The following is a 12,411-nucleotide window of genomic DNA, read 5'->3' on the forward strand; positions in this document are numbered from 1 at the left end:
TTCGCTCCGAGCGGGAGTGAGGGACCATCTGCCGAATTGCCGCCGAAAAGCTGGACGTGCCGCCCCTCTCTGGAGCGGCCACCCCAAGCACCGGCTTGCCAGGCTGGTGCCTGGAGCCGGCCCTGTAGACTGGAAAACTGTGCTTAAAAATTATTTTTATTTAGACCACATGCTTTCTCTGCGATAGAAGAGACAGGGCTTGCTAGAGGACTTTGTTACACTCAGCATTGTTGTCCAGAATCTGGTCTAGCCTCAAGGTCTACAGCTGCTGGTCTTTCATTTCAGGGACGAACAACAGTGCAAAAAAATTGTGCTGATCCTGTGTGGCATGAACAGATTGTCTTCAAGGAAATGTTTCCCCCGCTGTGTCGAAGAGTCAAAATCCAGGTGTGGGATGAAGGCAGCATGAATGATGTGGCCTTAGCCACACACTTCATAGACCTGAAAAAAATCTCAAATGAACAAGATGGAGATAAAGGTAAAGAGGAAAATGTTTGTTATAAAAACTCTCCCCCGCCCGTAGGATAAAATTCACCAGCATGATGACTGGATACTAGTTAAGACCCAATTAAGGACTCCAAAGGGCTTTAGTGAGGGGTAGACCTTTTGTTGGTTGTATGAAAAATCCTACTTTATACAGAGCTGAATCTTTTTGTGTGTTTAATGGAATGATGTCGTCCCCTTTGTTACAAAGACTCCTAAAAATCATCATTTTGATCAGTATCTAAAAGGATTCTTACCCTTTCTGGGAATGTGGCAATGATCTGTTTCCATGTGGTGTTTCTAATTCAGTTAGGGTCAAGTGATGTGAATTCAGGGCTAATGCCAAAGGCACTTGCATTGCCAGGCAAACAAGTATGTATCACTTTTCAGGGGCAGACCAGCCTCCTATTTCTGATCTACTCAATGGCAACTATTTGTTCCTAGTTACTCAAAAAGAGAAAAATAAACCATTATAAAGTGTCCTAGAGCTAAATCCTCTCCCCAGCTCCCAGTCCAAGTAACAGGATGGGCATTGGAACTCCTGGTCCAAGGATAGGGATCTTCCCCCCACATCCCAGTCTCAATCTGCAGAGCATGAAGGGAGCCACTCCAGGGCTCTGGCACCTCTCCCATTCCATGGAGGGAATTGCTGGAGGAGACTCATTGTGACAGATAGTCTGTTTCATGCTGCACCACCCCAGTCCCTAGGTGACAGTACATAGGTTTCCCCTGTGGAGCAGTGCTCTGCACTGTATTGGGGTATGCACACGAGTACAGCCTCCCCAAATCCCATTCTGCAGCTGGAGGGACACCAGCACGCATAGAAGTGGGGCCAGACTGAGCCCCTTTATGAGTAAAACTGTCAGAGAACAGAGTTCTGCAAACAATGTATGAGAGAGTGAGAGCTTGTAATGCAAATGTTGTAAAATATGCATCATCTCCAGGGTTCTTGCCTACCTTTGGACCAGCTTGGATCAATCTCTATGGCTCACCTAGGAACCACTCCCTAATGGACGACCACCAGGAGCTCAATGAAGGTTTTGGGGAAGGCGTCTCCTTTAGAGGCCGCCTCCTAATTGAAATTGCAGTGGAGATACTTTCAGGGGGAACGCAAGAGTCTAAATTTTCAAAGATCATCAAAGAGATAAAGTTACCTTCCAAAGATAAAGACTCCAAAGCATCTAAAGGAAAAGAGAAAACAGACAAAGCAGAGGATGGGAAATCATCTTCTCCTTCAGACAAGGCAAACTCCACTGAGGCGGAAGTTGAGCCCTTCGATGTGCCCGCTGAGGTTAGTTTAAAATTTAGAGATTGATTGATGCTTGGTTCAAAGTATGTAGCTAATTGACAAACTAAGGTCCCAGTCATGCAGACAGGTCTGTAACCTGGATGTGAATCACCACAGATGCAGTGGGGTTCATGCACTCACATCCAGTTACAGGGTTTGCCATGCAAATGGATCATAAATTTATATATGTCATTAATATCATATACTGAATAGGATGGAAATCATTATTTGCTATAGGTACGGTACAAGCACCCACATATCGGCTTTGCACACATATAGGAAGACTCAGTCCCATATCTTCCTATTGTGGGGTTTCTTGCACCTTCTTCTCAGACATCTGGTGCCAGGGCTGCCCAGAGGATTCAGGGGGCCTGGGGCAAAGGAGGGGAGCTTGTACTCACCGGGCAGTGCTATGAGTTGGCGGCGGCGGTGGCATTTCAGTGGCGGGGGGCCCTTCAGTCACTCCACATCTTCGGCCGCACTGAAGGGCCCCCCGCCACCGAAATGCCACCGGGTGAGGAAAGGGATTCTCGGCCAGGGCTCGTGGGGCCCCTGTGGGGCCCGGGGCAAATTGCCCCAATTGCCCCCCTCTCTCCCCGGGCAGCCCTGTCTGGTGCTAGCAACTATCAGAGACAGGATACTGGACTAGTTGGATCATGGATCTGACCCAATATGGCAATTCCCATGTTCTTAAGTCCTAGACCTGAAGTGTTCACCATCTAATGTTGAGTAGCTTTATTTAAGCACCCACTTTTAGTTTTGGGGTGTCATAATAGGACACACACATTTAAAAATTAGGTTCCTCATTCTCTCTTGGAAATAAACTGTTTCCGAAACAGTGGGTGGATACCAGCAGTGGCTTTACTGTGCATTCATGCGTTCAAGTGCACCCACAGAAATAATGAAACCAAGGGTGCAAAAATACTGAATGTTTTTGATACAATATTGATAGGCTTCACGTTAATCATATTTGGGTATAGACCCCCCCAAGAGCAGAACTGCATTGAGAAAACGTACATTTTCACAGGCAAATATACACTCCTTCTGGCCCAGTGCAGAGGGGAGGCCCATGGGCGAGAGTGAATCTGCCCCACACTCACCCCACAGCAGCAGCTCCTGTCTCGGGCGGGGAAGGGGGAGCTGGGCCTGGCTCCCCACTCTGGGGATTGTGCCTTGCAGCACCACTCATGACGATGGAGGGACAGCCAGGCCAAACCTGAGTGGCGCTGCAATCCGGTATGCCAGGTCGCAATGCTCAGAGCAGGGAGCTGGGCCCAGACCCACAGGACAGGAACTGCTGCTCCAGGGTGAGTGTGGGGTGGGCTTTCTCTCCAGCCATCCCTTTACCTGTGGCTTCTCCTCCACACCAGGCTGGGATTAGGGTTGTGGTACTGGGGCAGAGCATGCTGCTGCTGGTAGCTGGCGCCCTCTCAGCAATTTACTGAAGTGCACTCATTGAATTGGGAGGCTCCATCCACCCCTGGTGGGTAGCCTTAATGGGCATCTGAGCATGGTTGATAAAAGGCTCTACTGTGTTAGAAAACTTTGTGATATGAAGGGGCAGAACCTAGCCTTTCTCAGGTCTATGGCCATCAGCATTTCCTTTCTTTAGGAACCTCTCTCTTTATGGTCATTCAGGATGGAGAATGCAGCTTGTAGACTGCCACCACATGAGGGCCATCTTCCCTGAACTAGGGCCAAATTGTGTGCTGGGGTAAATGGATATAGCTCCATTGCCTTCAGTAGAATTTCACCTATTTACACCAGCAGAGAATTTGGCTCACAGTCATTAAGGCCACTAGCCTCTCCTCCTTTAATTCCCTCCTTGAGGCCCACTTCTGCTGCAATACCTACAAGAAACTGGCAACTAATAATATCTAGGAATCGAGCCAGTGGGGATAGTTGGGATTGATAGACACTGGGTCTGATTGTCTTCCTTTATTTATGCTAATCAGTAGTAGCGCCATTAAAGTCACTAGTGTGAAACTGGTAGAAGTGTGAGAAGAAGCAGCCCAACTGCATGTTTTCCCCTCTCTCTTATCCTTCATGTGGCTTCTCTTCTGGAATTGCGAGTGTAACACCGACAGATCCCAATCGTCGGCAGGCAGGATCGAACCTGCGGCCTCTGGAGCTTAGTGCATGAGCCTCTATTGCATGAACTAAAAGCCAACTGGCTATTAGCTAAGGCTGTAGAGCAGACTCATTTTATCTCTCTCTCGCTAAGTGTCTTGGGTTACACGAGCTCTTTGGAGCAGGGATCACAACTTAATATGGGCAAGATCTTCAGCTGCTGTAAATTGGTGTAGCTCCATTAACTTCATACAAATTGAGTTAGACTGATTTACATCAGCTGGGGCTCAGTCCCTTTCTGTTTTAAAAGGGTCTAGCGCAATGTGAGAGGAAGGGGGGTCCAGTGGCTACGGCTCTAGACTGGACTTGGAACCCCAGGTTCAATTTCCTGCTCTACCACGGTGACCTTGGGCAAGTCATTTAGGTCAGGTCCTCAAAGGCATCTAACTCCCATTGATTTTAATGGGAGTTAGGAACTTAAATACCTTTGAGTGTCTGTAACTCAGTTCTCCATCTATTAATGAGGCTAATGGGGTGTTCTGAGGATAAATACATTAAAGATTTTGAAGTGCTTAGATAAAGTAATATGGACTATAGAAGTATCTCACGTAGATAAATAGACACTACTATAATGCCAATTAATAGTAACAATAAAGATTTATTACAATCAAGATAATTGTTAGCAACTGGTATCTGACTCTCAAATTCAGAATGAATAAAATGCAATAACACATCTCCATCCTGTTTGATATTCTTTCCTTGCTGACATTCAAATATATTTCCTGCTGCTGTAGACAGAATCATTATGTTACTGACATGTAAAAGGGAAGTCAAGAATGCTGGAGATTACAAATAAATTGAAAAGTGATAAAATCTGCAACATTTTTATGAGGTCTCTCTGCAGATTGGGGTAAATCACCGTGCCTCATAATCTGACATTACTGACTGAGCACAACACCAAGAACATAATGAGCATTCAAAATTCATTACTTTTGTAAATGGAAATAGAAGAGTGTGGCACAGATTCTGAGTCCTAGTTTCACTCGTTGCCATATGCTTCATGGTAATGTTAAAAAAAATCATGCAACAGGGAAATGAAAACTGAAATTCAACTGCAATGCATTGTCTTTGGTAGTTTTACTATGACATGCTGATATTTCTTTCAACTTAGAGCTATCCCCTGCAGTAGTACACTGCATACTTATTTCAAGACATATATACGTTGGGCTGTACCAAGAGCGGTTTGTTCCTTTGAGAAAGGCAGGCAAACAAGCATTAAAATACACGTGGTTTCTTTCGTTCATTGCCCCGTTACACAGTCTTTTAGGAGACTCACTGGGCCAACTTGTGCTTGGATTTACACTCAGTAAATCAGCATTCCCACAGTGAAAGAAAATATCAGAGAACTATCCATACCATCACTGTGCTTACAGCCTTTGAACAACTAACAGTGTACTGGGGTCTGATCCGAAGCCGATTGAATGAGAAGACTCCCATGGATTGCAATGGGCTTTGGACTGGGGCTCTGATACTGCGAGGTGCTGAGTGCTTCCTGAGAAGATGCTGAGCACCTTCAAATCTCATTGACTTGAGAATGCTCAGCATCTCCCAGGCTAATATTCTGGAGTGCATTACCAGGAGTGTTGTATGTAAGATGAGAGAGATAATTGTCCTGCTCTACTCAGCACTGGTGAGGTCTCAGCTGGAGTACTGTGTCCAATTCTGGGCCCCACACCTAGGAAAGATGCAGACAAATTGGAGAGAGACCAGAAGAGAACCATAAAAATAATAAAAAGTTTAGAAAACCTGACCTGTGAGGAAAGGTTAAAAAAACTGGGTATGTTTAGTCTTGGGAAAAGAAGACAGAGGCAGAACCTGATAAAAGTCTTCAAATATGTTGAGGACTGTTATAAAGAGGACAGTGATCAATTATTATCATGCCCACAGAAGTTAGGACAAGAGGTAATGGACTTAATCTGCAGTAAGAGTCATTTAGGTTAGATATGAGGGGGAAAAAAGTGTAACTCTACAGATAGTTAAACAATGGAATAGGCTTCCAAGGTAGGTTGTGGAATCCCCATCACTGGAAGTTTAAGAATAACTTGGACAAACACCTGTCATTGATGGTCTGGGAGGTTTACTTGGTCCTGCTACAGCAGAGGGAGCTGGACTAGATGGCTTCTTGAGATCCCTTCCAGCCCTACATTTCTATGATTTTATGAAGTGACTCTGAGGAGCCACAAGGGGGCAGCACAGATGTGAAAACTCTAGGGTCGGAATTCATTAGAATGCTATATACTGTAGTGGAACTACATCATTGCTCAGAAGTTATATTGCCACACTAAGTTTAATATGACTTATTTCAAGAGAGTGAAATTTCACTGTTGCACTGAAACAAAAATAGATAATTTGAATGATTGTATGACAGTAAGTGAATGTGCTGAAACCATTCATAGAGACTTCTATGCAGTGCTTAATTTGTAATGAAAGAGGTGCTGGGGATCGAGCAATTAGATGCCGAGGCTCAAGCAAATTTTTTATTTTCATAACTAATGTGTCAAGCCCAGAGGCGCTGGGGCTCAGCCCTGGCAAGCCCTGGCACAAATTAAGTGCTGCTTCTGTGTACTAAGAAAATAGTAAAAGAGAAAACCAATGTCATTTCCCCCCCCCACAGATCCACAAAGAAGACTCTGAGGAATTCCTGCTCTTTGGGGCATTTTTTGAAGCCACGATGATTGACAGGAAGGTTGGAGATAAACCAATAAGCTTTGAGGTTTCTGTTGGTAAGGATGTGTAAAACGCTTCTCCAATGCAGGAGTTAAGTCTCAGTGCATCAAGGTGACTATGTTATTGAAGGGGCTCACTGCAGAGAAATACCTGTAAATTTCAATTCATCTCTGAACGTCATGGGACTAGGTGTCACAATTTTTCTGGTGTTTCCTTCTTTCACTCAATCTGGAAGCACCGAGCTTTTGTTGCTTTCAGTCACAGTTGGATTCCATAGGTCCAAATCTTCTCATCTAGTGCCATCTAGCATAGTAGACTGTGTCCTGGGTATCTCTGTGAGAGGGATGAATCACAAGGACTATTCGCCCCAGGCTGCAGATCGCTGTGCAGCAGCCAGGGCCGGCTCCAGGCACCAGCCTATCAAGCATGTGCTTGGGGCGGCACCTGGAGGGGGGCGGCGCTCACCCGGGGAGAGCGGGGCCCCGGCCGGGCTCGCCACCCTCCTCCCGGCGCTCCGGCCGGCCGGGGAGAGCGGGGCCCCGGCCGGGCTCGCCGCCCTCCTCCCGGCGCTCCGGCCGGTCGGGGAGAGCGGGGCCCCGGCCGGGCTCGCCGCCCTCCTCCCGGCGCTCCGGCCGGCCGGGGAGAGCGGGGCCGCGGCCGGGCTCTCCGCCCTCCGGCCGGCCGAGGAGAGTGGGGCCGCGGCTGGGCTCACCGCTCTCCTCCCGGTGCTCCGGCCGGCTGGGGAGAGCGGGGCCGCGGTGGGCTTGGCACCCTCCCCTGCTGCACTCCCCGCCAGGGGGCGGGGGGCGGCGGGAGGCTTTTTTGCCTGGGGTGGCAAAAAGCCAGAGCCGGCCCTGGCAGCAGCTACTGCAGCTCCCATGGCTCTAATGGATCCTCTCTGCAGGGGATCTGGCCCAATCCTACCGACACCCTGGCCCTTCCTGCATGCTGGTGTAGAGGAGGTCAGTGTAGAGCTGAGTCCCACACCACACACACAGGTGCACCTCCAGTGTTTAACTGTCAGGGTGGTTAAACACTGGAATAAATTGCCTAGGGAGGTTGTGGAATCTCCATCTCTGGAGATATTTAAGAGTAGGTTAGATAAATGTCTATCAGGGATGGTCTAGACAGTATTTGGTCCTGCCATGCAGGCAGGGGACTGGACTCGATGACCTCTCGAGGTCCCTTCCAGTCCTAGAATCTATGAATCTACGAATCCTCTAAGAAGCCTGGCTAAATCCTGCCCTCTACTGGTTCTGCTGCACACGGGCTCCTCTGCAGCTGTGGTGGCGGGGCCAGGATTTGCCCCAAGTGCAGCGTAAAGAGAAAATGAAAGATCTTTTTATAAATGTTAGCTGAACATTTCCAAACCTCAGAAAGATCAGTTCCAGGTGAAAGCCTGGATCAAACCTGATTTCACCTGAAGGACTTTGCCCATCCTTTCTTGGTTTACCTACCTAATGAGGTCTCTGTGCACAGTGACAGTCCCGTATTTTCCTGATGTTCGCTCACGTGTCTGGATATGTGTTCCTTCTGAAGAATGTGAGTGCAGGGAGTGACCTCGTAGGCAAACAAAGCAATGTGTAATATTGACTTATGCTGATATTCAGTGGGAAAATAAGCCAAAATTAACAGCAAGCTCGTTGTGTACTTGTGCAATAAAGGCCAAAGACCAGTTCACATTAGGAATTAAAACTGGCAGTGAGTCTGGATCAGAAAACTGGTTCTGGCACCCTCCAGCTTTGTGCGTGTTTGGAATTGGGATCCAAATGTGGCTAATAGCCGTTGGGCTGAACCAAAATCTAGGTCAGAACATTGTAGCGTCTGAGATTCAGACCCCAATTTCAGCCTCAAGCCCATCTCTAATCAAAACTGTAATAGCCAGTTTGATACATACCCTCCTCATGCCAACTGACAACTGCCCTCTCTGGTACATTTCTATAGGCATGACAGTATTGTCAGATGAAATTTGTGAATCATGAGTGCAACGTGTTTCCCACAGCACTGCTGTTAGTAAGGCCCCCTCTGAACCCATACAATGCTAAATTAGCTTGAATGAAAACAGGCTTTAACACATCTGAAAACAGCTTTTGTAATTAGGATCAATGTGTTGCAAACAGCAGATACAATCACCATTGAAATTTCACACACACACTGGGAGCTGAGGCTACAACTCTGTACTATCCACTCCAAAAATTCAGGCACCTTTTTGAATTCTATTAGCTAATGTCGGTTCCATATTCTCTCTGTGGGCCAGCTACTAGAGGGCAGCATCACCCATACGAAGGCAGCACATTGCTATACCTGCTATAGCAGTCCTGTATTACCATTTAAAGGAAGTAACCACCTTAGCCTTATTAATCTTGCTGGGGTGGAGCCTGGACAGATAACGTGGCTAACCCTTGCTGCCATAACCAATAGACAACAGAGCATTGTCAGAATAGTCTGCTAAGTAAGAGGTGGGGGCAGAGGGGTTCAGTTGGAATCACTTTGGTTTTTTTGTACACAGGGATTGTCCGCTCTGTGCTTTACTCCAGAAATTCTACAAAAGAATTCTCTGGCTCTAACTTTGTAATGAAATCTGTAAAAATATCTCAAACTCTGCTGAGCTTTTAACTAAATCCATACCGGCTGGATCCCAGACATTCACCAGTCTCTGCACTCTTTATGAGGACATGCTCCCTCCGATCCCTGAATTTGCCAGAGCCTAATGTTTCCATTTAACAGTCTCTTGGACAACACGGATGTCTGTTGTGAGCACATAAGGCTTCACACTATTGTAAAGCTCCCCAGTGTAAAACCGTTGCACGAGGACAATCCAGCTCCTGCTGTAGATGGACTTCTATACCATCATACAGTGGTTAAACCAGTGGGTCTCAAACTGTAGACTAGGGATTACTGGAAACAGATTATCCAGAGAGCTGATCAGTGGAGACCTGGCAGGTCACTTGGTGCTTCCAGCTCCTTCTACAGGTGTCCAGGCTCTTCACTGCAAAGAAAAGCCCCTGTAAAGCTGTAAAGACAGCTAGAAAAAAGGAGCAGGAGTTAGAGATACCTAGACTACTAGGAGCAGCTCCTGCACACGAGTAGGAAATAAGGAAATGGGATCTGCCCTAAAGGACTGGAACAATTAAAAATATCTACGTTCCTATATCACTTTTTTAAAACAGGCTAATACCATTTTGGGATGCATTAACAATAAAGCAAAGAACTACAATTCACTCAGGTTTATCACCCTATCTCCTATGTAGCCTGATTCCATTCCCTGCCCTTATAACCTTGTTTTGTATCTCTAGGTAACTTTGGAAATGTTATTGATGGAGTGTCACCAGAAGCTGGTAGTAAAAAGAAGGGACATGAGGGAGAAGAGGAAGAAAGTGCCCCATTACTGCATGAAGGGGAGGGTGAAGCATCACATGATGTTGCAGTACCAATGATATCCACCACCCACCCTGAGAAGCCACTCCTCACAGAAGGAAATCGGTAGAACGTTTGAACTTCATGACCTTAATGTGTAGCTTTCAGGCTTTTGCCCTGTAGCACTAGGATGTAGGTTTTTGATTTAACAATTGCTAACAGCACTGAACAACCTATTGTAGAACATGCTAAAACATAATTGGCCGGTGTAAATCAGGAAAGCCCTATTCAAATCAATGGATCTGTGCTGGGTTACACCAGCTGAGGATCTTGGATCAAATGTGGGTTGGCCTTAGAACTTTTGGTGCCTTTAACAAGACTATATTACAGTGCCACATGGTAGAGTCAGAGAAGGGAGAGTAGCTTTTTCAACTCAGTTCAGTACAAATTTAGGGCCAGAGTCCAATACCCTTAATGACAGTGATTAGTACCTTACTCTGTAAGTAGCTCCGCTGAAATCAGTGAGATTACATGAAGAGCAGGTATTATTCAAGTGAACAAGGGTATCAGAATCTGGTCTTTATTTTGAAGATAATCAGATTTCCAAAACATTTCAAGATCTAGAAAATAAGATTTAAATAACAAATAATAGCACAGATGGGGGTGGGAAGAGAAGAACAGACCATTGAGAAAAGATGGAGAGTTGACAGAGCAAAAAAATACAAAAAGAAGTTTGCAGATGGACTTGTTAATGTACAGAGGTGATTTTCTTTCTCTCACACTCACATTTCATTTCATGTCAAAGATATCAATAAAACACAGTAGTAGATAGAACTATTCCTGACATTACTGAGTGCCGAGCAGAGGAAGTTCTATAATACAGGAGGCCCAAAACTTGACAGTACCTCTTCCTGTAGGCTTCAAGGCACTGCCAGCAGGAGTTATAGACATAGGGACCATCTGGGAATTTTGGATCTGGATCTCTGTTTTGGTTTCTGAACCTGCACAAAGTTCAGAACTGTTTGGATTGGGTCCTTCCTGACAGTAAATCATGCAATTAAATTAAATAATGGTCAGTGAAATTAAGGAAGAACAAAAGACTTTGTAAGACTTTTCTTTTACTTTTTCTTCTTTTCTTTTTTTTGGCACTACAGAGATGAAAATCATTGTCTGTCAAGAATATAGTTGCCCCTCTTCTCTCATAATAGTGCTACAAATGGGCTCCTGCTGGGTTATTATCCTGTAAAGCAGACTGCAGGATTTTTAGTTTTTCCCCTGACAGGAATTCAGGTTTAAATAGCTGCAGTAAAAGAATGAAACACTCTTCAAAGCTGCAATTCCATTTTTAGCTTGCTCAGATATTTATAAAGCTTTCTCTCATTAAGGATCCATTTCCCTCTAATTTGTGTAGATATACATTTTTTTTTTTTTTTTTTCTCTTCTCATGGTGTCTTGACCTGCTAGGGCCATCAGACAGCAGGAATGTCACTGATAATTGTAATCACTGTCACTGAAAGGATATTCCTAATATTAATCAGTACTACAGTGGGACATTCAATATGTCAAATAAATATTGTGCTAACACCCATAAATTAACAGTAAAAACAGAAACAAAAAATCCAATTTGGCAGATTAACAAAAGTATAGAAAATGGCTTTCCCAACCAGTCATATGCAACTCCTCCCACCCGTGCAAACAGGCACCAGTAAATTGCCAGGAATATTTCATATTTAATATAACAATGTATAACAAGGACAAACTAACCATGAAAAAATGACTCTGTTCAGCTCCTCATAGCGAAATTAAGGATAGGATGTCAAGTCTCATTCTTCTAAGAGTACAGTGTTCTCTATCACAATAGGGCCAAATCGTCTTCTCTGCAAATACAAAAACAAAACACAATACCAGCAACCCTTGAAAGGGTCAAGAAGCTCTGGGAATCGTAATTCAATGAGTTCCCATCATATAAATTCCCTGGGGGATGAGTGTATGGATGGATTTTTTCTTTTCCCCAATAGTGTGGGCCAGTTGGCCTTTTGTGACCTTATTATGTTGAAATGTTCCCAATTAATATGATGTTGTTAAAGATAAGGGTGCAATAAAACCCAGCTTAGTTTTCAGGTGCAAGTCTCTAGGTCAGTTACAGAAAATGTATTTAGTAGCGAACCACTAGGTGACACTCTGAATGATACAACCCAACTTTATTAAAAAGAAAAATGATTAGTTAAGCAAACAGGTATGCAATTACTACTTACACAAACACTACTCTTATACTCACACTCAGAGATGAAATGGTGTATCAATGGGTGGCCAGTCCATTGACAACAGGGTGAAGTACACCCATATAATCCTGGAACCCAAAGATTTGGCCTGTTATTTACATTTGATTCCAGACTGCTCACAGCATTTAATGAATTTTCACAGGAACTATCACTACTTGCCGTATGATCAGAAGAAGCCCTGTGTCTATATAAAGAGCTACTGGG

General features: G+C 45.0%; 1 protein-coding gene across 1 annotated transcript in view; it reads left to right on the forward strand.

The window, feature by feature from the left end:
• The window catches only part of FER1L6 (fer-1 like family member 6), a 115,577-nt gene that overhangs the window by 29,910 nt on the left and 73,256 nt on the right, over positions 1–12,411 (forward strand). The window contains exons 10-14 of the mRNA XM_029913388.1: positions 286–478; positions 1,428–1,774; positions 6,516–6,624; positions 9,865–10,051; positions 12,350–12,411. The exon at positions 12,350–12,411 is cut by the window's right edge and continues 41 nt beyond it. Coding sequence (XP_029769248.1) covers positions 286–478; positions 1,428–1,774; positions 6,516–6,624; positions 9,865–10,051; positions 12,350–12,411 — 898 coding nt within the window. The remainder of the gene's footprint in view (positions 1–285; positions 479–1,427; positions 1,775–6,515; positions 6,625–9,864; positions 10,052–12,349) is intronic.

The sequence above is a fragment of the Terrapene carolina genome, unplaced genomic scaffold (assembly GCF_002925995.2).
Source record: "Terrapene carolina triunguis isolate 2854851 unplaced genomic scaffold, T_m_triunguis-2.0 Scaffold58, whole genome shotgun sequence".
In the NCBI taxonomy this organism is placed as follows: domain Eukaryota; kingdom Metazoa; phylum Chordata; order Testudines; family Emydidae; genus Terrapene; species Terrapene triunguis.